Here is a 26,936-nt window from a genome sequence, read left to right on the forward strand (position 1 = left end):
CAAAGTTAATGACGCTGCATTTTAAAATTTTCCTGTCTTGTGGCATAATGATATTCAATCAGGGGTGGTTATTTATCATACCAGTGAGAAAAATTAGCAGCAGGTGAAATAAGGGCATTTTTTAAAATTGAAATGCAAGCATAAGGATCAAATTTACATTTCTTTAATAACATTATGTTAAACTTGTCAATGCGTGGCTCCAAAATTGTTAATTTCTATGTTTTTGTTGTGTTTTGTCTCCTACATGATTATGTTTTGTGCCTCACTGTTGGGCAATTGGTTCCTTGCCATAAATACAGGCCACCATGGTATACAATTCCTCCCCTGCTGCAGCAGCTAATGTTTCAATTTGTGTATATAAAAATACTATCCATACTGATATTTGTTTGCTCAATTAGCCTTAACTAAATTAATGGACTGCGGCTCCTTACAATCATTACCTAATAAACTATATGTAGGAAAGAATTGGTTTCTAAGATGCAATATCTATCATGAACCACGTTACAGGGAGCATCATTTTAGAATGCTAGTTATTGTATTTTGTCAGCTTCCTATTACTAAGCACAAACTTTTGACTCTGATTATTTGAGTGGCATGATTACAAAAAATTGTGTTTTTATGTTTAGCTATTGTCCTTTTATACAAGATACCATTTATCTCTATCAAAAGACACAAGAGTTTTAGTTTCTTCAAATAGTTGTTTACTGATTGAATAACAAAGATCAATTTAAATATAAAGTAAAACACACCATTAATAACAAAAAAATCCAAACTCTTTTTCAAGCAAACCATTCACTCAACACTTACCATATGTCTGACTTTTTTCCATGCCCTGTTTCATTAACAACTTCTGGGGCCATCCAGTATGGCGTCCCTTTCATGGATTTCAAGATCTGGGACTGCCCCATGCTTAGGTTGATACACAGCCGCTTGGCACAGCCAAAGTCTATCAGCTTTATCACTCCATTTGGCATCAGCATCACGTTCCCACCCTTTATGTCCCTGCAAATAAAGTTCAATAGTACTCTAGAGGTGACTAAAAACTGAACTCTGTCTATGACAATTCTCATTAGATGATATTCATTGTACCTTTGTAATAGTGTAACTTCCTCTTCTTAACTACTACAGGAATAGCAACTCTCTCTTGTGCTAAGTTCAAGGGTAAATAATTAAAAAACATGTAAGTGGTGGCATTACTGTGATATTATCATGGCTTGTATGAGGATAGCAAAGTAAGTGAAAGTATAACTGGTGATATGGCCATGGCTTGTATAGGGACAACCATGTATTATAACTGTTGAAATAATCATGGCTTGTATGGGGATACCCATGTAAGTGGAAGTATAACTGGTGATATAATCATTGCTAGTATGGGATACCCATGTAAGTGGAAGCATAACTGGTGATATAACGATGGCTTGTATGGGATACCCATGTAAGTGGAACAATAACTGGTGATATAATCATGGCCTGTATTGGGTACCCTGTAAGTGGAAGTATAACTGGTGATATAATCATGGCTTTTAATGGGGTACCCTGTAAGTGGAAGTATAACTGGTGATATAACCATGGCTTGTATGGGGATTACCCTGTAAGTGGAAGTATAACTGGTGATATAATAATGGCTTGTATGGGGATACCCATGTAAGTGGAAGAATAACTGGTGATATAATCATTGCTAGTATGGGGTACCCTGTAAGTGGAAGTATAACTGGTGATATAATCATGGCTTGTATGGGGTACCCTGTAAGTGGAAGTATAACTGGTGATATAATCATGGCTTGTATGGGGACACCCATGTAAGTGGAAGTATAATTGGTGATATAATCATGGCTTGTATGGGGATACCCATGTAAGTTGAAGTATAACTGGTGATATAATCATTGCTAGTATGGGGATACCCATGTAAGTGGAAGTATAACTGGTGATATAATCATGGCTTGTATGGGGATACCCATGTAGGTGGAAGTATAACTGGTTAAATATAATCATGGCTTGTATGGGGGTACCCATGTAAGTGGAAGAATAACTGGTGATATAATCATTGCTAGTATGGGAATACCCATGTAAGTGGAAATATAACTGGTGATATAATCATGGCTTGTATGGGGATACCAATGTAAGTGGAAGTATAACATGTGATATTATCATGGCTTGTATGGGGATACTCATGTTAGTGGAAGTATTACTGGTGATATAATCATGGCTTGTATGGGGATACCCATGTAAGTGGAAGTATAACTGGTGATATAATCATGGCTTGTATGGGGATACCCATGTTAGTGGAAGAATAAATGGTGATATAATCATGGCTTGTATGGGGTACCCTGTAAGTGGAAGTATAACTGGTGATATAATAATGGCTTGTATGGGGATACCCAAGTAAGTGGAAGAATAACTGGTGCTATAATCATGGCTTGTATGGGGATACCCATGTAAATGGAAGAATAACTGGTGATTTAATCATGGCTTGTATGGGGTAACCTATAAGTGGAAGTATAACTGGTGATATAATAATGGCTTGTATGGGGATACCAAAGTAAGTGGAAGAATAACTGGTGATATAACCATGGCTTGTATGGGGATACCCATGTAAGTTGAAGTATAACTGGTGATATAATCATGGCTGGTATTGGGATACCCATGTAAGTGAACATATAACTGGTGATATAATCATGGCTTGTATGGGGTACCCTGTAAGTGGAAGAATAACTAGTGATATAAGCATTGCTAGTATGGGGTACCCTGTTAGTGGAAGTATAACTGGTGATATAATCTTGGCTTGTATGGGGTACCCATGTGAGTGGAAGTATAACTGGTTAAATATAATCATGGCTTGTATGGGGGTACCCATGTAAGTGGAAGAATAACTGGTGATATAATCATTGCTAGTATGGGAATACCCATGTAAGTGGAAATATAACTGGTGATATAATCATGGCTTGTATGGGGATACCAATGTAAGTGAAAGTATAACATGTGATATTATCATGGCTTGTATGGGGATACTCATGTTAGTGGAAGTATTACTGGTGATATAATCATGGCTTGTATGGGGATACCCATGTAAGTGGAAGTATAACTGGTGATATAATCATGGCTTGTATGGGGATACCCATGTAAGTGGAAGTATAACTGGTGATATAATAATGGCTTGTATGGGGATACCCATGTTAGTGGAAGAATAAATGGTGATATAATCATGGCTTGTATGGGGTACCCTGTAAGTGGAAGTATAACTGGTGATATAATAATGGCTTGTATGGGGATACCCAAGTAAGTGGAAGAATAACTGGTGATATAACCATGGCTTGTATGGGGATACCCATGTAAGTGGAAGTATAACTGGTGATATAATCATGGCTTGTATGGGGATACCCATGTAAGTGGAAGAATAACTGGTGCTATAATCATGGCTTGTATGGGGATACTCATGTAAGTGGAAGTATAACTGGTGATATAATCATGGCTTGTATGGGGATACCCATTTAAGTGTAAGTATAACTGGTGATATAATCATGGCTTGTATGGGTTACGATGTACATGGTGGTAAAGCTTTTGATATAATCATGGCTTGTGTGGGTTCCGATATTATCAGGGCTAGTTTTGGAGTACCAATGTAGGGGGTGGTAAAAAGTGTGATATTAATATGGCATAAGTGTCTTATGTTTATGTACTCATGAATGTACTGGTATAACTTGTGATAGACCATAGTTGTGTGGCAATTACAATGTTGGTGCTGGTATTATTGGTTAGATGATCATGGTTCATGTGAAGTCATGAATGGGATGGTATGTTGGTGATGTAATAATAGCTGGAGTGGGAATCTTCATACACAAGGTGGTATAACCTCTAATTGTGATATAATCAGTTTGTACAGGATAACCATGAAGGTGGTGTGTTACTGGTAATACAGCTTGTATGGGTGTAGCCATGAAAGTGGTGTGTTAGTGGTAATACAGCTTGTATGGGAGTACCCATGTAGGTGGCGGTAAAACTGATAATGTAATCATGTTCTATGTAGACTTGTTTTATGTAGAATGCCCCAAGTATGTGGCGTTTAAACTTGTGATTGTAAGGGAGTGCCCATGTAGGTTGTGGTATACATTTATTCCTAACTTTGGCTTAGTTTTTATGCTCCCATCTTACCGGGTAATTGGAGGTACAATTGTGGTAGGGGTACGTTTATGTGGTAGAAAACAAATAAGCTTGGAAAAAAACGGTGAATTAACAATTATTTTATGTTTTTTAAGGTGGTATGCTAGTTATAACACAGTACCATAGTTCTTTATTTGTCATTCAATCTTAAAATCAAGTTTATAAATTGACCATTATATAGCTGAGAAAAAACAAGCATGCACATGTTCTGACAAAAAGTGACCTATCAGTGTTCTTACATACCAATTGAAAAGTATTTATTGAATGAAAGTTTCGTTTTCCACTTGATACTATTTGTCAGTCAGGGACAGAAATTTAATAAAGTGGCAATTCACAATCCCTTGCTAGTTTAATGGTTCTCATTAAGTGGCAATTCACAATCCCTTGTTAATTTAATGGTTCATATCCTTTTTGGAGCTACACAATCTGAAGCAATTTGATTTCAATTAATTGATTCAACAAGTAACAAGGTGCCTATAATTAGACAGATTGTGACTGATAACTGAGACAATAGACTTTTCGTTTTCACCACATGTCATAACTATGTTTGTTTGATTTCTTAAAAACACTGAATGTCAAGTAAATTGAGATTTTACTGTTGAATAATCCTAAATGATGGATGAGTAACAATGAGCAAAACCACAACAGACAACAAACCACTTCATAAACAAATGGTGTTTAAAGAATTTTCAAAGACAAATTACAAATAGTGCAACACACTTATACTTATTTAACCTTAAAATAAAATTCAAATCCATTAATGGTAATTATTGAACATCAGTAACTTGACTCATTCTGAAAAATAGTTTACATTTCACAATGGTCAACATTGCAATTTAAAACCCAGGAGTATGTCAGCTAAGTTTCAAATCTATCAAGCATGCAATCCACCTTAGAGTTCTCATTTTTCAACAAAACTAAAAAAAAACTCTTAACAAATTATTTGGTCCAAATTTATAGGTAAATTAGGTAATCATCTTATAATAATGAATTTGAATTTATTTATTTTCAATATGCACTATAAAAGTGACAAGACCGGCATCTGTGAAACACAATGCCCCCCTACTGTGCTATGTAGCCGCACAGCTTCTATTTTAGAAAAAAATTGTTTAGTCCAAGGCCAAAAAGCAATGGACCAAAACAAAACTCACTTTTATCTGTAAGAAAATGTCTAAGTTCAAGGCCAATTACTTCGCCAAAAATCAATTGATCGGAATGAAAGTCACACTTAATCTGAAAGTCATGTAGGGAGATTCACATACCAAAAATCAGCTAAATATCTGAAAGCGTTGCGTAAAAAACCTCCAGAAAACGTAACATTTAAGTCCATGGCGTTAATGTCACAAAAATCAATGGACCTAAATGAAACTCAAACTTCATCTGTAAGTCATGTAGTTAGACTCATACACCAAATATCGGATCAATACTTAAAGTGAAAAAAAGTCTGGAAAATGGAATGCAAGACGGATGGGGGGACGGACATTGTGACTGCCATATGACACCCTACCGGGTGCTTAAAAATGCTTCTCTTGCCTGAAACCAAGCGAATTTCAAAATAATTTCAGACATATGTTCCTTTGATTACCTTCAATCAAATAGATTCAAACAGTTTTTATTCAATAAAATGCTTTCCTAACAAGGAACTCTTAATTCAACAAAAAGGATTGCTGGCAGTGGGAACAGAAGTTTTCCATAAATTGATTCATATTAAACTTACAAAATTTTTGTTCATCATATAAGGGCTGAACATGATTTAATTGATGCAAAAACATAAAGAAGTTTGTACACAATGTATGTTCCAGATGAGTACGCAAGTCATCAACATTTGCAATTGTTCAGACATTTTTTTAATTATTATGCTTCAAAGATTTGCAGACAGCACCTCAATATATCGAATTTGGTTTAAAAAAATTAAATGTAAAATGATCAATGAGTGTCTTGTAATAATTAAAATCTACTTTAATTCCCTGTCCACCTGAATGTTTTCATTTTATGCTAATATGGCATTTGTTGTTATGAAAGACAACCAGGTTTGATTCACTAAACACAATTCTGTGAAAAAAAAACAATTATAATATTTTAATGTTCAAAAGGTCTTAGTGCAAATAAAATGTACACTTTACCATATGCTAGGCAGGAAACATAGTGAACTTAATCAATTAAGTCTAAAAGCATCTGTATCATAAGTCCAATTTTAATGAGATTTTTTATATATGTGTGTGTAAGATTTCATTAAGAAATGATTTTTAAGTTATTTTTTTCAAAGTGTTCCTGGACTTGATCTTTAAGGAATGGGATGGTTGCTATCAATCAGACATTAATTTCACTAGGGTACTAGGCGTATGGCAGGGTATGAACAGTACATAAACTGACAACTGTAACTATATAGTTTATGTCGGTGTCAATCATTTGTCATTAGTTTTTAAGTGTGATGTTGTTTAACAAGACTATTTTACCTTGGCTTTTTAACTTAAAATCTCAAAATTGATAGCGGTCTTCTTCAACATTTACCAGCGAACTAACTTATATCAGTTTACCCCTGATATTGAGTGGAAACAAAGCTCCTATGACTTTAAACGTCCAATAAGAAAACATGCATGTTGCAAGCATATGTGACTTTGATATGGTACTTTTGCATTGAAAATAACATGTATCTTTCTTGTATATCCTCCAAAATATCACACTCACACCAGCTTAAAGCAGGAGCAAAATATGTGTACTGAATACCCAACCAAATGATGAACAGGTACACAACAATATACACACTCTTCTTCAGAGAGACGAATAAATAATAGTCAACATCAATAATTTCATACCAACTAAATGTTTCATAACTGAGGCAGTCCATCTTTTTTCACACCCACCTGTGTATGACGTCGTTTCTATGGAGATACTCCACTCCCTCCAGGATCTGCCTGGTGTACTTCTTGAACACGGCCTCATCCAGGGCTCCGAATCTTGCCAGGATGCTGGCTATGGACCCACCGGGCACAAACTGCATGAAGATACTCACGATGCTGTCTTCCAGACTTGTGCCTAAATAGCTGCGGAGAAATCAGACAATGAGAGTCCTTTGTTGTTGATGATCATTGTTAGGCAGATATTAGGCCACAGATTAAGGATATTTTTGTTTCTATTCGAACAATATTCTTCCTTCTATTAAATAAATACAGTAAATAACTATTTGTATGTTAACACAGGAAACTGAAAAAGTTTGTTTGTATGACAGCAGTTCTACCAGAATTAACCCTTTGCATGCTGGGAAATATGTCGTCTGCAAAAATGTCGTCTGCTGAATTTCTAAAATTAGCATTTTCTTCCATTTTTTTTCAAAGAATACTATCAGAATAGCAAACAGTTTGGATCCTGATGAGACGCCACGTTCTGTGGCGTCTCATCTGGATCCAAACTGTTTGCAAAGGCCTTTAAAATTCGGTTCCCGCACTGAAAGGGTTAAAGTAAACAAGATCTGTCCCCAAAGGATGACATATGCCCCCGATAAACGCTTTGAAAAAAATTATGAGCATTTTGCGAAACCTTAACGCATTTTATGAAACCTAAACGCGGACCGTAAGTTCAAGGTCAAAGGGGTCAAAATTTGTGTGCTTATGGAAAGGCCATGTCAATATGCACATGCATACCAAATATGAATGTTACATCTGAAGTGACATAGAAGTTATGAGCATTTTTCGAAACCTAAACGCAAAGTGTGATGGACAGACGGAAGGACAGACGGACAGTGTGATCACTTTATGCCCTCCTTTCAGGGCATAAAAATGCATTGATTGATTTTCAGTTTCATTTAATTATATTTGTTTTAATATCTTTGTTTCTGTATCTATAACTAACAAATACAATTGTATTAACCTCTAACACCAAATTCAAAAAGTATATGTTATGTATTTGATGCTGTATGAAGATAACTAAAAACATATATTTTGAGAATTGCTGAAGCCTTAAACAACTTGTTTGCAGACTTCCAACACCTACCCAACAATGTTCTTATGCTCGAGTGTTTTTAGCAGCTCAACTTCCTCCTGCACTTTTTCATACTCCTTCTTTGCCTTGTTTTGATTGGTTGTGTTCAGTTCGATCTGCTTCACTGCGATCAGCTGACCCTCGCTTGTAAGGCCACACCACACCTGGGGACGTTTGGTAGGAGTGAATATCATATTATCTAGCACATACATAAAAAAGTGACATGTATCAAAATAAAGATATGAGAATGAATCAAAGTGCAGATAAAGTCAATCAATATACATAAATCAAAGTGCAGAATCAGACAATGAAGACATTTCTATCAAAGTACAGCCACATTCAATAAATCTAAATACAGATACAGTAAATTAATACGCATGAATAGAAGTGTTGATACATCAATATTAAGTGCATACACACACAATTGTTTTAAATATTTTTTGTTTTGATATTTAAAAAAAAAAGCAAATTATTGTGTAGGACTGCAACCAAGAAGGAAATAAGCGTACAGTGCCAAAGGCTCCTTTGCCGAGGATGTTTCCCTTCTTCCACTGTATGGTGTCCTCTACAAGTGAAGACATGGAGCTAAGGGTTGTACAAGCGCTGTCAGCTCTCTCGTGTTCACTGTCGGCCAGGCTGAAGTGATCCTCCTGAAATGTATCACAAATACTTGTACTAGTCTGTCCCACAAGTCCCACATTGGTGGTAGACTACTTTGACACTACCATGTGTCTTAGGACCGTATGTCCGTGCCAGAGGTAATGTAGAAAGAATGTCTGAGGTGTTAGTATAATATAGGAACCAATGTCAAAGCTGTCAATCAAATGTAAGACCCAATGTCCGGGCTGTCAAAATAACTTAGCAACCAATGAACACCTGTGTAAATATAATTATAGGACCCAATGACCGGAATTCATGCACAAAGTGTGTACCTCACTATCATGTGATCCGGCCCTTATGACGTGTGCAAGCTCATCAATCTGGACATTGAGGTCCTGCTGGCTGCTCACACGAACAAACGGACTCCTCCTGAACTCTTCGGCTAGGTTCTAAAAGAGGAACACAGACATGAACAACAGACATTGTAATACACAACAACATGGTCATGCAAGACATGTGATAAATAAATACTTTGACTTAGCCTTTCGTGAAAAAAACAACAGGATTCTTTTAAAATAAAATGAGTGAACTAAAATTGTAAACTTATTAAAATAGTGAATAGATATTTGTAATAACCTGTTTAATATTTTTTTGCATGGAATATTGTTGTTTTTTATACCAATTTTGTGGACGTATGTAAATGCACCGTTTTCTGAATTAAAAAAAACAAACGAATTTGCTTAAGTACGATGGTAATTGTTTATAAGATGAGTCTGAAGTATACCAAGTCAGTATACGAGGTGGGCCCTCTCTAGCTTATGGCAATTAAATAGTAAATTGTTATGATGAAACACCCTAACACAAATCAATCTGTTTTTATTTTTCTCTAATAAACCACTGAAACTCAATCAGGTATTGATCACACATCATTTATGGTTTTCAATACAAAACAAAAATACATCCCTGACAAACACACTGGGCAAAGAGAAAGTTAACAATGAGCACTAATTCTTACTAATTTACGTAAAAAAGGGGGGGGGGGACATCAGTGCAGCTTTAATACATTAGCCATTTCAAATTGAAAACCTGTTTAGTAACAAAAGGTAAATTTGCCATACATTTATTCTTGGTTTAAATACCTTTGGAACATCAACAGGACTGTGGGCGCGTTGTTCTCTTGATTCGGTAGAAGCTGAATTGCCTCCCTTTATCTCTGTAAACTTCCCAGGCCGGAGTTTACCAGCCCCTGCTGATCCTGGTCGAGTTAGCATTCCATGTGACAGGTGGCCCGAATCCCTTCCATGTTCAAATTTGGACATGCTTTTAATAAACTGCTCACTTTCATGACGTGGGGTCTCACGCTTGGATTTACTATTACTAACCCCTGCGTACAGTTCCATCTGACGGAAACTGTTCATTATTCTGGCCAATTGCTGCGCTTCGTTGTCGGCTTTCAACATGGCCTTCACCTTGTGAGTATCTGCACCAGCATCCACCATGGCCTTCAACCTCTGTCCAACTTGGAAGTTTTCAGCTTGAAATCGCCTCATCAATTCAGGATTGTCCTTGTTAAGAGTCACACTTTCTTCATATGAGCTAGAAACTCGGACCTGTTCCTTTGCATGGAAAGGGGATTCTTTACTGTTTTGTACCATTTTGACCAAAACCTTTCTATCTGCCTCTGTCAATGTACTGCTGGCACTCCTTATGGAAACATTAGACTTTAATGTCCCTCTAGATGAAGAGAAAGTATTGCTAAGAATCTCATTTATTGCTTGATCAACATCATCATCTTTTGAGCTGTTCTTCGTTTCAGAGAATTTTCTTTCTTTTCTTGAACTCCTGTTTGATTTGGAATCTTCCTCAGTCCTGGCAGTGTTTAATGTCTTTAAATTGTCTTCAGTAAGTTCGCTAATGTTAAGTCTTGTATCACCTTCAATAGAATTTTCACTCTGTTTTCTCTTCTTACCACTATATGTTGCAGACTCCTCCAAAAGCTTTTGAGTACTTTGCAATTTATCAGCTAATAACTTTTTCAAGTCCATGATCTTGCTATCAATTCTTTCTTTAGTTTGGTTATTGTCTGGCTTTTCAATTGAATTTTGCATAAACTCTTGCTCTTCCCCAACATCTGAATTAGTGTTTTCTGGGACCTTGCTTAATTGTTCACTAGAAGCATTCCGACGCAATGAGCCACTATTTGGAACTGAACCAACTGTTTTGTTCTTGTTATGAGCATTAATGATTTTTGCTTTTGGGGAAGTTAGGGACTTGGAAAGAGCTCTGCTGGCTTTTTCCTTTATGTCTGCACTAAAGTTAGTGGTCCTGGATTTAGAGGAGGAATTTCTTGACTGCTGTGACCGTGACTGGCCTGAACCAGGAGATTTTTGTGAATCCTTCCCTGAATGTGACTGTGAGGTGCGAAGTGACCCACCACTGTTCCGCAAGGAATGTTCACCACTCCTGCTGGGGGTCTTGTCTCTCGGAGTTGCTCCCAGTAATTTATTCAAGTCCTCCTCCTTGATTTGCCTGTCAAATTTGCTTATGGCTGCTGAAACCCTCTGAGCAGATGTCAGTGTATTGGATATTGAAGGTGACTCCGGAATTGGTGTCAATTGTCCAATTGCTATGCCCCTTAAGATTGCACTGCCATTTTCGTCAATTTCATAGTCAAAGTCATTTTCAATGAAATCTTCGTCATCACCTCCATAATCTTCAGATTCATCATCTTGGAATTCTGAAAGGATATCATTTGGCATATCCTGTGCAATTAATACACCAGATCTATTTTTGGAGCCGGAACTTTTTTGGGTCATATCTAGATTCATAGGCCTGTACCCATCATTGTCCATGAATTGTAAACCCTGCTCAGCATTGTCATCACGTCTTAAGTGAACCTCCCTGAACCTTGGGGAATACACAGATGATGGAGTTTCAATAGCATAAGGAATACTGATAAGGGTGTTTGGAATGTCAAGATGCATTTGATTAACATTTCTGACCGTCGTAGATTCTGATTCTGATTCACTAGAATCAATTTGACTCACAATCACAGCATCAGCTTCAGATTTGTCAATACACGATGTTGCAATTTGCCATCCAATGCCACCAATCAAAGCAACATCTGGTTTTTCATTTTGCCGTGCCAACTGGTTTTCTGGAATCTTTCTTTTACGTTTTCCTGACTTAACTCGTTTTCCATTTTTTCCACTTTTTGGTCTGCAACTTTCATTGTCTGACTTATTTCCCACATCCTTGCTTCTAGAACGCTTTTTCTTACCACTTGAGCCTCTGCTTTGGGCAGAAGAAGGTTTATTGGACCCTCTTTTAGCACTTCTTCCGCTCCTGCTCTTCATTGAGCTTTGAGTCTTTGACCGTTCTATATTTGGCTTATCAACAACAAATCCAAACTCTGTGGCCGTGAGAGCTCTGCCACCCAGTTTCTGAGCATTTTCCCTTTCACGCTTTTTTTCCAGTTCTTCAAATGGATTCACAATCACAGGCGTAGTTATGGGATTATTAAAATCTACATAGTTCTTCCTATTCAGCTTAGTGACACCATCTGGCAAGATTTCTAGCAGAGGGGTGGTACCACTAGTACCTTCATGTACTTTGTCACCATGACCTGAAGCTCCTACCTGACCATCACTAGATGGCCGTTTAGAGTTTGCAGTTTTTGCAGTCTCTATTTTTGTATCAGAGGAGGACATGAGTTTTTTCTCCTTGGCTTCATCAATGGTGGACATAGATGCAGGTCTTGGGATTCCCTTTGCAGAAGACACTGTTCCCACACTTGGCAACTGTGAAATACTCTTATTAACATTTACAGCTTTTTCCACCGGAGGTTCTGTTGATTGCATAGGCTCAGAGACAGATTTTGACAATAATGAGTGTTTTGATATGGCTACATCTGATTTTTCAGAGGTTGAAACTGACGTTTTTGTTGCAGATGTGTCTGACTTTAAAGAACCATTGCTGTTTGACTTGACAACTGATGTACTTGAAGACATATTGTAAGACTTGAGAATGGAAGCAGACTTGTTCACTGATGGTGTTACAAGTTCCGTTGGAGAACCAGTTGCAACAGTCTTTGTTGACTCGTCCTCTTTTATCTCGCATTTAGACACTGATCTTTTGGAAGAAGCTGATAAAGCTACAGATGACTTATCTTGCTGTGAATTGTTCTTTCCTGATGCAAACCTTGGAGTGTAACCAACCGAAGCACTTTTGGGGACACTGAATTTTGCATTTCTGGATTTCTGGACTGAGCTTCCAGTTGCACAGCTTGACTGGTTAGTTGAACAACTAGATTGACTTGTATTACTAGGTTGGGGTTGACAAGTGGAACTAGGCAGTGATTGACTAGTAGAACAAGGCTGGGATTGAATTGTGGAACTAGGTTGTAATTTACTTGTGGATACAGTAGACTTGTTAGAGCTTTGTTGAGAACTTGATGGGTTGTTTGAGTTATAAGATTGTGAACTAGGTTGATTTTGACCAATTTTTTTCTCATTCAATTGTTCAAAAGGTTCATTTTTTGCATCGACATTACATTTCGTATTTTCAATTCTAATTTGATTGCCAGTTGTTGCTGTTGGAGATCCTGAAAATTTGTCATCTTCTTTATTCTCATTACCTGCCTTACTTGATGTAATAGCCATTACGTTCACTACCTGAGCTGATGGAGATAGTTGCATATTTACATTGTTTATCACAGTCTTAGCAGCACTAACTTTATTAACAGCCAACTGTTTAGCAGACTCAGTTCTCTCAGTTTTAACACTTCCTTTAGGAGCAGTTCTGATAATGTTCTGAGTAAGCTTAGTAGGAACTACCTGCAACACATTTTGCATTTTGTTCTGAGCTTTCTTTTTGGCATTACTGACTGCATTCACTGGTTTAGTTTTATCACTCTTTTGATTTTTTTCCGCAGACTTGTCGTTTTGCATGGTACTATCACTGATCTTATCAGATGCTGATCCACTACTTTCTATTTTATTGTCACTCTCCACTTCTGAAAGGCCATTTGGGACATGTGTAGTTCCAGAGGTCTGCACAGGTTTGTCAATCTCATTATTATGAACAACAATTACTCCTCCATGTTTAGCACCAGCTTTACCCTTGGCATTATTAGCGTGCAACGCAGCAGCATTTCTCATAGCAATGGAATGTAACAATGAGGTATTACTAGAACTTACACCAACTTTTACCTTACTAGTATCAGAACGGTCAACTTTACTAGTCCCTTCAACTGCATTTCCATTCACATTTAAGTTTGGAACAATATTCTCATTTTGTGCCTTATTCTCATGCACGTTTGTACATGAATTGTTCTTATTCACGCAAGTTACACCTGATTGGTCTTGAGTCCCTTGCAGGGCTGGTTTTACACTGTTTTTGAGTACAGATTTCACAATCTTCCCTTTCATGGATAATGGACTCTCCCTTGAGGAATCAGACAGCTGGCTGCTGCTACTTGTTGAGACTGAGTCACTTCCAGATGAGGATCTAATGAAGGGATCCTTTGGTCTGCTCTCTTCAAGAACAAATTCCTCCTTAAAGATTGTCCTTGACCTTGAAAGCTCTTGGGAGAAGCCAAGTGCATACTTGTAATCTTCAAGGTTCTCTTCAGATCTTGGGGAGAGGTTATCCTGGAAAAAGAGTTTAATATGATCTAGACCATAGTTTCAGCCAATTAGTATGTTAACATTTTTTTAAATTTTTAAATTCAGGTTAATGATGATCTTAAGATTATAGGTAAAAGGTGGTATAAATGCACATTGACACTGTGAACAGATAGGTAAAAGGTGGTATAAATGCACATTGACACTGTGAACAGATAGGTAAAAGGTGGTATAAATGCACATTGACACTGTGAACAGATAGGTAAAAGGTGGTATAAATGCACATTGACACTGTGAACAGATAGGTAAAAGGTGGTATAAATGCACATTGACACTGTGAACAGCTATAGGTAAAAGGTGGTATAAATGCACATTGACACTGTGAACAGCTATAGGTAAAAGGTGGTATAAATGCACATTGACACTATGAACAGATAGGTAAAAGGTGGTATAAATGCACATTGACACTGTGAACAGCGTTTAAACCCCAAAACAATGCACAAGTAACAAGGCAGAGCCAAGTCTCACCTCAAGATTTGTATGTGCCCTCTGGGTGAGGAAGGTTGGGGTGGGGGGTAGTACTTTGCTGGAGCCCGGCCCATAGTGCTGCTGTACAGGGGTCTTGCTCTTCCCTCCCAACATCTGGCCTAAACAACAAGAGGAACATGGGAGATATAAAACACACTTTGGACTGATATGAAACCCTATACATGGAGAGAACAACACAATATATATTTAAGATATATAACACCATATTCCAACATTAATATAATGCCTGTACACAACTGGTGAAGCCTATTGCCAATAATGCCTATTGAATATTGTAATTATTTTTTAACGGACTGCCTCAACATTACTTTTGATCTCTGGACACAGCCATTGCACACAATAATTATTTTGTTACCAAATGGTGAATGTTTGTATCAAGGTTTTTAGGATTGTCAGACACATTATTAAGCAACAGTTTGCACAAGCTGTATGGTGCCATTATATAATCATTGACTTTCAAGAATGAGATTGACCAATGACCTAGGGACACATGTCTTACATAGGAAATGCCGCCTCTTTGAGGTAAACCTAAAATGGCGTGTTATTTTTAAATGGCCTGAAAATTGAGCAGTTTATAGTCCTCAAAACTTGCATCATTCCCATATTTAACCTTTAACATTTATTAAATGTAACCTTGAGATTTAGCTAAGGCGTATAGATTTTTAGCTTAACATGCCATATTTGTATGCTGTATATTTATTGTAAATTATACAATGGTTTGATGAATGATGAATTTATACTCGTAACAAATTGTATCATTTGAATTTGACCTTTGCCCCATGTATCACATGACATGATGTCTTCACATGTTGAAAATATGTGGTAAAACTGCATAATCGATGCTGAAGCAACAGTCCAAACAAGATCAAACAGGTAGATGCATGTAGGCATGCAATCACATTGTGTCTTGTTCTGAGAAAATTGGGCTTAATGCATGTACGTAAAGTTTCATCCCAGATTAGCCTGTGCAGTCTGCACAGGCTAATTAGGGACGACACTTTCCCCTTTTATGGTATTTTTTGTTTAACCCTTTCCCCCATAAGAAAAAAAGTAAAAATGGCTTTTGCAACCAGCATAAAACCAGAACAGCCTGTGAGTAACTCACAGTCTGTTCAGGTGTTATGCTGTTTGCTGCTCATCAGTAATTGAGGGTTGGAAATGAAGCCTTTAAAACTTGATTTTAGTAAGAAAGGTCTTAAATTAAATATAACCTAATAAGGGACTACCAATTGTCTGAATACGTATCTAAGTGGTAAAGGGTTAAAGGAAGTTCCTTCTTACCGAAAATCTTGTTTAGGCGGAAAGTGTCGTCCCTGATTAGCCTGTGCCAACTGCAGAGGCTAATCTGGGACAACACTTTATACACATGCATTATGCCCAGTTTTCTCAGAACGTGACTTTATTCATCACATCACATATGAGACAGCTGTAATAAGAGGCCTGATTATAGGCTCAAATATATACGGCGGCATAAAGGAGACATAGGAAATATTTTATTTAACTATTTCTATGACATGCGCATGTCATAGTTATGACGTGCGCACGTCATAAATATGACGTGCGCACGTCATGTATATGACGTGCACAGGTCAATGCATAGGTATGACGTGCGCATGTGAAATATATGACGTGCGCACGTCATAGTTATGACATGCCCATGCCATAGTTATGACATGTGCACGTCAAAACTTTGACGTGCGCACGTCATAGAAATAGTTAAATAAAATATTTCCTATGTTATATTATTAAACTATTTCTATGACATGCGCACGTCATAGTTATAATGTGCACACGTCGTAGCCATGACGTGCGCACGTCAGCTATGACGTGCGCACATCACAAGTATGACGTACGCACGCGATAGATATGACGTGCGCACACCATAGTTATGACGTGCGCACGTCATAACTATGACGTGACGTGCACACGTCATCGAAATAGTTTAATAAAATATTTCCTATGTCCCCTTTATGCCGCCGTAAATATAGCATATGTGATCTGTAAAAAAAATCTGAATAAAATATGAATATTCTCTTTGGAAATATATGCTTACTTGATAAATTAAATAAAGCAGGAAGATTTATTTTTCTTAAACATTTGCTATGGGCAACAATCTAACATTCTTAACTGTTAATTTTGTTTCCAGATATTCTCAAGTTGATAACATATCACGCTCTTATATGTGTGACTTAGCAATTACTATCTGGAGTTTAACAGGAAATTACACATACAGACATAATGAAAACAGATTTTATGATTGCATATTGCTGATTTCATGATAAATATTAATGATTTCTGTGTATTTATCCTATTTACTTCTTCATGAGATTGTATATACTATTTGTTTAAAAGATTTCTGATATCCTAATGAAACCAATTTCTTTTAAATTTCATATAACATCATAACTTCAATGAGCAAAACAAAAATCTCTTTTGGCTACTTGCCACTTTACACTTAAACAGGACTCAGATTTAATGACTTCTTCATAGAATTTATAAATCAACTCTCAAATTGAAAACACACAGACAATAAGGCAACAATATTCTCTTTTTCATGTTTATACATTTAAATAACCAGCAACTGTTTTAAATCAAATTCGTTTGGATGTAAAAGGTCAGCTACAATCTAAAATATTAGTTAATATCTAATATTTTTTAGCAGCCATTAGAGAGTATACAGACTTAAACTCTTGCAGTCATAATAACAGGGATAGTAATTTGTAATCTTAGGATTTTTTTTAATTGCAGCTTTAATTATCACCAAGATTTTTTAAATAAAATGTGTTTATAAGGAAACCAAATTGAAGTTTTAAATTTACTTCATAAACAATAATCTTTGAATAAAAACATAAGATAAAGCAACTCTTTGCATATTATATGCTGACAGGACCTACCCAGACTTAGTATCTTCGGTGGACTACCATTATGTGACATTCGACTATCGGTCCTGTAAGAGCAGATGCTCATTGGGGTACAGGTTGCCTCCCTTAGAATGCTTGCCACAGTGCACTCCCTTGTAAAGGGGGGCAACTCCCCATGGAATTGGGGTGAGGTACGGTTGTACTCGTGGTTAGAAATGGGGTCGATGGGTGGGTTAGAGGTCACCGAGTATGAACGCCCTGGTTAAAGACAAATCACCATCCGGTTATACATGTTATTGTAAGCACAACAAACCATAGAGATGCCTTCATTGTTAACATTTATCAGCACATATTATATCCTGCTTCAAATATTAATTTTCATAAGTGTCATGGACAGACAAGTTCTTGATGATTTAAATTACTGTAAAATAAATTACAAATACTTTTACAACAAGAAACCGTCAGAGACGGGTGATGCTCCCCAAAGGTTTTGTTTGTCACAATATTGCACTATATATTCAGATAAAAGGAAATGTCTTGAGGGCACAGTAATTGGGGGGACAATATTTTTTTAATAGAAAATTTCAAATTTCAAAGGGCCATAACTCTGTGAATAATCATCCGATCAGAACCCGCTGATAATATGCACATCTCCTCTTGGTAGTGAAGCTTCCCATAAAGTTTCATTGAATTCCAGTCATAAGTTGCTGAGAAATAGCCCGGACAAGAATTGTACTATATGTACAGTTAATGGAAAATTTCAAAAGGCCGTAACTCTGTGAAAAATCACCCGACCAGAACCCGCTGATAATATGCACATCTCCTCTTGGTAGTGAGGCTTCCCATAAAGTTTCATTGGATTCCGGTGATAAGTTGCTGAGAAATAGCCCGGACAAGAATTGCACTATATGTACAGTTAATGGAAAATTTCAAAGGGTCCTTACTCTGTGAAAAATTATCCGACCAGAACCCGCTGATAATATGCACATCTCCTCTTGGTAGTGAAGCTTCCCATAAAGTTTCATTGAATTCTGGTCCTTAGTTGCTGAGAAATAGCCCGGACAAGAATTGCACTATATGTACAGTTAATGGAAAATTTCAAAGGGCCATTACTCTGTGAAAAATCATCCGACCAGAACCGGCTGATAATATGCACATCTCCTCTTGGAAGTGAAGCTTCCCATAAAGTTTCATTGAATTCCGGTCATTAGTTGCTGAGAAATAGCCCGGACAAAAATTGTGCACGGACGAACGCACACACACACGCACGGACAGACGAAGCGGCGACTATATGCTCCCCCCAAAATAAATTTTGGGGGAGCATAAAAATACTTAAGGCAAGGCAATTTCAAACAAATAAGTAAATACGAAAGTACAATAAATTATTAAAATGTCATCCAAAACAATTTTTTAATTTGCCATTGATGTTGGTTACATAACATCACTTATTGCCATTTCCATGGTATGTTATCAAATCTACAACTCACTCTTGTACTGGTTACGACTAGCCTGTGTCACATTTGTGACAAATACCCCAATGCTGAATGTAGTTATGTGAAGCAAATTGTAAAAATCACAATTTGGACAATTTGGCCTGAAAAGTTTTTACTAGTCAAAACCACAATTAGAAAGTAACACACAAAATATAAAACCATTCAGCCTTATGGTTTCATAGAAATTTTATTTATCTTCCCAACTTTTACAGATGTTTAGGGGCATAGCAATGAGCCTTTCAAATTGTTCATATTGTTAATACCAGGTTAACCCAAAATTACATTTTTTCGTCTAAAATCATAACTGCCTGCTTGAAAGCTTTGAATTGTGCATGGATGACCTCTCAACACACTCAAATCATCTGCCCTTATTTTGACCTTCACATTGCCCTACATTTTGGCTAATACCAAATCATCTGCCCCCATTTTGACCTTCACAATGCCCTTCATTGTGACTAGTACCAAATAACCTACCCTACATTTTGACCTTCACAATGCCCTACATTTTGACTTATACCAAATAACCTGCGCTCATTTTGACCTTCACAATGCCCTTTATTGTGACTAGTTCCAAATAACCTGCCCTACATTTTGACCTTCACACTGCCCTATATTTTGACCTTCACATTGCCTTACATTTTGACCTTCACATTGCCTTACATTTTGACCTTCACACTGCCCTACATTTCGACCGTCACATTGTCCTACATTTTGACCTTCACATTGCCTTACATTTTGACCTTCACACTGTCCTACATTTTGACCTTCACATTGCCCTAGATTTTGACCATCACATCATCCTACATTTTGACCTTCACATTGCTCTACATTTTGACCAGTATTTATTCATATGGGCCTTTGAATCAATACGGACAAGGCCTGCACTGTGAGTGTATCCCTTTATTGGACATATTTTGAGAGGTATAGTTTTTTCATAATGAAGTCTATAGTAACAAAAATACTTCTACAGAAATTCTCAGTTCTATAATTTTTAACATAATACTAAAAAAAAAACATTTTCATATCATAAAGAAAAGCGCCTGTAATTTTTTATCTTGCACTTTTAAACGTTTATGAGACAGTCTTAAAACAAGTTTGTGTCTCTGGACAGATAGACTGATGAACAGACATCCATATTGATTCCATAATACCCCCTTTACTTTGTAACTGGGGCATAATGACGGCATATAATATTATACAACAATTGAAAATTAGTTTGTTAGTTAAGGAAGGAAGATAACAGTGTAAGTAATATGATACTTTTTTTATTTCATAGGACTTCATAAAAAAACACAAGCGTCAACTAGAACAAAGGATTTTTAGAAACAACAGTTTTGATTGAACTGGAAAAAATCTGTCCAACAGAATCTAAGGCTGATGTTATAAGCAATGCACATAAACCACATTTTTGTTAATGCTTGTCTTAACGGTCTACAATTGGAAATTTCTATTTACTTCAATATATAAAATAATATTACTTAAAATGAGAAGCTCATTTGATTGATTTAATTTGTGTTTTTTTGTGTGTTTTATTTTAATACTTGATTGGAAAAAATATACAACACTAAAATGCTTATTAATTATTTAATGATTAAAACATCATAATTTTAATTCAAACATAAGCATACATTAAAAAAATATTCCAACTGATTTATAGTTAGTAGCAACATAATTCAGATTGGCATACACAAAGATATCTATAGGTCTACAAACTAAAACATGGACATCTCTGGATAATTTCAAGAACACAAACATGCATAACAACCCAGCCCCCTAAGCCCCCCACCCCCTGTATTTCCCTCCTACGCACCTCTTCTCTGGGCCTGCATATAGGGGTCACACCCTGCCGCTATCTCCGACAGATTGGGAGTGCCCCTGTTGGGGTCAGACTCACTGCGCCTATGGTTAACACTTGTCGTGGGCGAGGGACCACCAGGGGTCAAGGGGTCAAAGACATCCTCACCATGGTTACCAGCAACACCTTCTCGAGTTGATAGAGGAGCTCTTCTTCCCCTTCCTAACAAGGATTGGAATCACAGTTTAAATTGTTCTAATGTACATCTGGTATTTTTAAGTTGGGGACATTGGAAATAAATTTGTTTAAATGGTAAATAGGTATCAGCACTTCAAACCCAAGACAGTAATTTATGTTATATCATATTAACTTTTGCATGAAGATATTCATCAAGTGTATTTGGCTTAATTTGCTGTTAGAAGATGTTTACAAAATTTACATGGTTTATGTGAAGTGATTGTCACAAAACAACAAGATACCTTTACGGTCTTCAAATGACCGTCTAGCCCTGGAGTTTCTTCCAAACATGACGGGGGACTCCAGATTCCTGTCAGAGCCCTGCCTGTCTGGGCTTATCATGGGAAGACGCTCAGTGCTACGAGATTTCGTGCGTGGCAGTGGGTTGGGTTTCTGTTGGTTTCTAACCTGACCTAGCTTTCGAACACCATCTCTGTTGTCAAGAGTGAATGAAATATGTGACGTTGATCTAACTGTTCAAATGTCCACATTTAGTTAAAGAAAGGTTAAAGATTTTGAAGATGTTTCAGTTGAGATCAAGTTGATATTCATATCATCAATTATAACTTTTCTTATCTTAACCCATTTAAGCCTAGTGGACTCTCCCATCCTTCTAAATTGGATCAATTTATTTCCAAAATTAGGGATGTCTAGTATATTTATTTCTATATTTATAATATTTCTTACAGAAATTCATTTAAGCAAACAGCGCAGACCCAGATGAGACGCCGCATCATGTGGCGTCTCATCTGGGTCTACGCTGTTTGCCAAGGCCTTTTTTCTAGACGCTAGGCATGAATGGGTTAAAGTATTGGTTGATATTAATTTTATTGCAACAAATTTTCAAGCAATTTGAAATACATCAGTAAAACCTTATTGGCACATACAAAAACAAGTGGTGCACTACAAAAAAACGACTAATAAGCATCTGAAATTGATTACAACATCTGCAGACTTGCCATTATTTGTTGCTATACATAAGGACATGTAATTCCCCACCTGGCAAACGACTGACTGTGGTCCTCCTCTCTCCCTGACCTGTCCTTCAAACTGAGGTGCCGCGTCAGCCCCTTGGGGTCTGAAAGAACATCAGAGATATTTACGTTATAAGGGTTGGTTTTACATTACAAAGATTATTCAATGAATACTGTTTGAAATTTGCTTCTTATATTACATCTATAAAAATGTTTATTATGTAGACAGTAATGCAAGAGATTGGTTGAGTTGAAAAGGTACATAGATACAATAGGGTTTTATCTTTTTCAATTTCTCATGGTATGTTTGTCATGATATCATGTAATTTGCTCTTGTCTAATCAAAATGTCTAGAATGGTATTAGAAATAATTGTATGTACATTTGAGCCTGTATATATGTTTTTTTTATTAAATCAGTGTGAAATTGTAGGATTGTAGGTAGCAAGAGTTGTTCCTTTGACATATTAATAGAATTTATAAAGAAATTAAAAAATTATTGTAGAAAGTCCAAGTGAGTAGATTAAAACTTTAAAAGCTGCCATTTTCGTTCTTTGAAAATGAGTTTATGGAAAATGAGTTTATGGAAAATGAACAATTAACCTGTGTACATTAGATTTAATGTTGATGCACTTAGGATATAGTCTTTGAACATATATTTTTTCCCAGTTTATAATGAACTCGTCTTAAGAAACAAAAACAGTTATACAATACAAGTTAGGTTGCACATCCACCAACAGTTAATACAGTGACATATAATTTTGATGTTATCCACTAACAAAATCCGAAACAAAACTAGAATCTAGATGCCTGTTCGCAACATGTTCAGCCCATTATCAATTAAGCTTGAGATTATTTAACAAGCTGAATGATGCATGTATTTGATGCATATGATGCATATATTTGACCTTTGGCATTTAGTGAGAACTTGACCAAGGTGTGACGCACCTCAACATGGTAAAAACTTGTTGATGAGTAATTGTAGAAATGCATGATGAATGATGAAGATGCAGTCTGGACAAGTTGCGCAATAGCCAAATATGAGCCGCGTTCTAAGAAAACTGGGCTTAATGCATGTGCGTTAAGTGTTGTCCCAGATTAGCCTGTGCAGTTCGCACAGGCTACCGTAATTACTCTATGTTTTCGGACACTTAAAAATATTTTTATTTTTTTCGTGTCCGAAAACATAGATACGAAAAATATTCACAAAATGCAGGTGTCCGAAAACTTAGAGTCGAAAATTGTAGTGTCCGAAAATAGCGTAAATTATATCAACAACTACCGGTAATAGCATGCGCTTGTAAAATACCATGCCGTATAGTATAAATTACAGTTATATATATTTGCACTGCATTTTAAATAATTTTAAATGCTAAATTTATTTGACAGAAAGCTACTACAAGGTTGTATTTTGACCAACGAGTTCAAAGATGAGAATGTGACGTACCAATACTCGCTAGTATGAACCTGTAATTAACGCAAAAAAAGCAAACTATGAATTCTTTGTTTGTTCATTTCAGATAGTTGTTTTCTAACACCTTCCATTGTTCATGAAACTTGCAAAAGGGTGCATCACACTTTGAAGCGTTTAGTATTTGTCACAGTTATTTTACTTAGAAGGGGTAGAACCATTGCGGTAGATAATTGAACCGTTAATTGATACTGCCCCTGGTAAGTGTCATAACGCTTTTGCTATCGGGCGAAACCATTGTTTAATACCGGTTTACAAGGTTATTTACCCAATAACGCAATGTAATGGTCCGTTGCCCTAAGGCATGCACCTTCCATATTTTATGATGTTAATCTGGTTGTAAAACCCCATGATGGAAGTGTCATTAGATATCGAAAACAAGACCGAAATTTGGTAAAATAGCGCTGTAAAATATTCTGTCCGAAAACTTAGAGACACAAATAATGGACGAAAAATCGTGTGTCCAAAAATTAAGAGTCATGAAAAATAATTATTTTTGCTAAAAAAGGGGGTGTCCGAAAACTTAGAGTGTCCGAAAACATAGAGTTATTACGGTAATCAGGGACAACACTTTTCGCTTTTATGGTATTTTTAGTTTCAAGGAAGTCCCTCCTTACGGAAAATCAAGTTTAGGCGGAAAGTGTCGTCCCTGATTAGCCTGTGCAGACTGCACAGGCTAATCTGGGATGACACTTCACGCACATGCATTGAGCCCAGTTTTTCTCAGAATAAGGCTCATATTACCATTTTGTGTGACCTCAACCTTTGAGGTAGGGAGACAGTTGTTACACATGACACACAGTTTCAACATAGTGAACTTCTGTAAATAGTTTTAAAACTGAATACTTAACGATGAAGTTTGCATTCAGAAAATCTGTTTTTATGGCCAAATTTTACATTTGATCTGACTATTTGACCTTGACCTTTTGAGCATTTTACAAGTGACATAGTGTTTTCTTATACCATACATTTGCACAGGGGCTGTTTAATTGCCATTTTTGATCTTTGACCTTTGAGAACAGGAGATGGGTGTAACAAGGGACATGATTGTGAAAAATAATGGTATATAATTAAACAATTGCACGATAAGTGACAAAGTAACAGCCTGCACAAGATTTGTATGGCAAAATCAGACCTTTGACCTTTAAGTGTGACCTTGAACTTTGAGAAAAGGAGATTGTTGTAGCACAGGACACATTGTCTCATGTTGGTGAACATGTGCAGACATTTTGTAAAAAACGACTAATTAAAAAGTTACAGTTTCAACAAGCTAAACCCTACACACGCACATCCACTGAGCAGACTGAGCATTGCTTTGAATGCGTAAAAAGTGAAATAATGTCATTGATAAGCGCAAAAGTTTATGATGAACTGTTGAATAAAGATAAAATTAAACATAAAATTCCCTTGCGTCTCTTAGAATGTAAACAATGATAGTTTTTGTGTACATTGTAATTATAAGAATTGAATTGCCATTTCTAATACTCCATCTGTGCATGCCTGCCTGGAAAATTATTCCTTATTTATTCATAAACACCATCTGCATTTATGTAAAATAAAAGTACTTTTTCTGACAGTTCTGCCATTCAATTATAAAATAAAGTTCTGCTAGGAAAATGACTGAAAATACCACGTGATTCACACTTTGACCTCAAAACACACTTTGACCTCAAAACACACTGAAAAATGTCCATCACCAGTCAAACAGACAATATGTGCAACATACAAATGTATACAAATCACACAAATCCCAAACACAATAACCCAAACAAAAGAAGAAGTACCCAGTTTAAATATTTCCTGGAAGATAACTCCTGAACCTAAAACTGAGAGTAAAATACGAAGATTAAACTGAGAGTAAAGTAGGAAGATAAAACAAATTTTAATTAAGAACAGGTGGTGGTGCAATAAATCAAGAGCAAACATTTTAATTGTGAATGTGAAAATAAGTGTACCCAGTTTATGCAGAATATCTGTAGGAAAATAAAACGAAATAAATAAAAACATTATATGACCAAAGAGAAACAATTGTGCTCAATTAAAAACAACAACATTAAATGAGTTATCTTTTTACATCTTCTTTTCAATACCAAAACTACAGTAAGAGTAACCAAGTAACTAATAAGTAGAAATAATGTTGACCCATGTCATGCAAAAATAGATATTACGCCAATTGCAGCCAGTTGAACTGCAGCCAAACTTTTGCATCTTCAAAATATGGTCAGTAACTACCCTGTATGCTAATGAGACCAATGAAACATTGCTCCTCACCAGATGGCGTTATTTCCCAGGCTGGATTGAAGCTATGCTTGAAGTTGAAGGATATGGCATAAGACCCTTTTTTGCATTACACCATTCATTTTCAACTATTCCCCTTAACCCTTTGCATGCTGGGAAATTTGTCGTCTGCTAAAATGTCATCTGCTGAATTTCTAAAATTAGCATTTTCTTTGATTTTTTCAAAGAATACTATCAGAATAGCAAACAGTTTGAATCCTGATGAGACGCCATGTTCTGTGGCATCTCATCTGGATCCAAACTGTTTGCAAAGGCTTTCAAAAATTGGTTCCAGCACTGAAAGAGTTAAAAACACCAAAACGTATCCACCCAAAAAGTCTACACACTATAGAATATGGAAAATACTTCTCGGGATGGTAACATCAAGATGTTTTGTGAACCAGATTTCACGCATTGCATCAATACGGAGAGTTCGAACCTCTTTTAAACTACTGGTGCGCCGCAATGAACCTTTTGTACAATTTAGGGATAAAAAGTGATATATTTGTATCTGCTAAACACTACTATACCAATAGTTTTTTTCCATCTTACAAGGAAAAGAGGCCAGGCCCTTTTGATGGGGAATTTTAAGACAAACAAGAAATAATTCAGAAACACAATGCCCCCTATTGCGCCGCTTTGAAGCCATAAATTTGACCTTTGACCTTGAAGGATGACCTTGACCTTTCACCACTCAAATTTTGCAGCTCCATGAGATAAACATGCATGCCTAATATCAAGTTGCTATCTTCAATATTGCAAAAGTTATGAAGAAGGTTAAAGTTTTGGTTAAAGTTTTCTGAATTTGTTTTTATGCCCATTGACCTTAAAGGGTGACCTTGACTTTGACCTTTCACCACTCAAAATGTGCAGCTCCATGAGATACACATGCATGCCAAATATCAAGTTGCTATCTTGAAT

The 26,936-nt window shown here is 36.5% G+C and overlaps 1 protein-coding gene across 6 annotated transcripts in view; it reads right to left on the bottom strand.

The window, feature by feature from the left end:
• LOC127852295 (uncharacterized) overlaps window positions 1-26,936 on the bottom strand; it is an 89,252-nt gene that overhangs the window by 10,470 nt on the left and 51,846 nt on the right. For 4 of the 6 annotated variants that reach the window (XM_052386216.1, XM_052386214.1, XM_052386218.1 and 1 more), the window contains 12 exons: window positions 25,523-25,564; window positions 22,295-22,373; window positions 21,538-21,728; window positions 21,074-21,280; window positions 17,804-18,028; window positions 14,889-15,007; window positions 9,876-14,387; window positions 9,069-9,185; window positions 8,646-8,786; window positions 8,149-8,300; window positions 7,023-7,202; window positions 808-1,002 (listed from right to left, as the gene is read on the bottom strand). In XM_052386216.1, coding sequence (XP_052242176.1) covers window positions 808-1,002; window positions 7,023-7,202; window positions 8,149-8,300; window positions 8,646-8,786; window positions 9,069-9,185; window positions 9,876-14,387; window positions 14,889-15,007; window positions 17,804-18,028; window positions 21,074-21,280; window positions 21,538-21,728; window positions 22,295-22,373; window positions 25,523-25,564 — 6,160 coding nt within the window. The remainder of the gene's footprint in view (window positions 1-807; window positions 1,003-7,022; window positions 7,203-8,148; window positions 8,301-8,645; window positions 8,787-9,068; window positions 9,186-9,875; window positions 14,388-14,888; window positions 15,008-17,803; window positions 18,029-21,073; window positions 21,281-21,537; window positions 21,729-22,294; window positions 22,374-25,522; window positions 25,565-26,936) is intronic. The other 2 variants (XM_052386220.1, XM_052386215.1) reach the window with 2 other exon arrangements.

The sequence above is a fragment of the Dreissena polymorpha genome, chromosome 12, assembly GCF_020536995.1.
Source record: "Dreissena polymorpha isolate Duluth1 chromosome 12, UMN_Dpol_1.0, whole genome shotgun sequence".
NCBI classification, from domain to species: Eukaryota; Metazoa; Mollusca; class Bivalvia; order Myida; family Dreissenidae; genus Dreissena; species Dreissena polymorpha.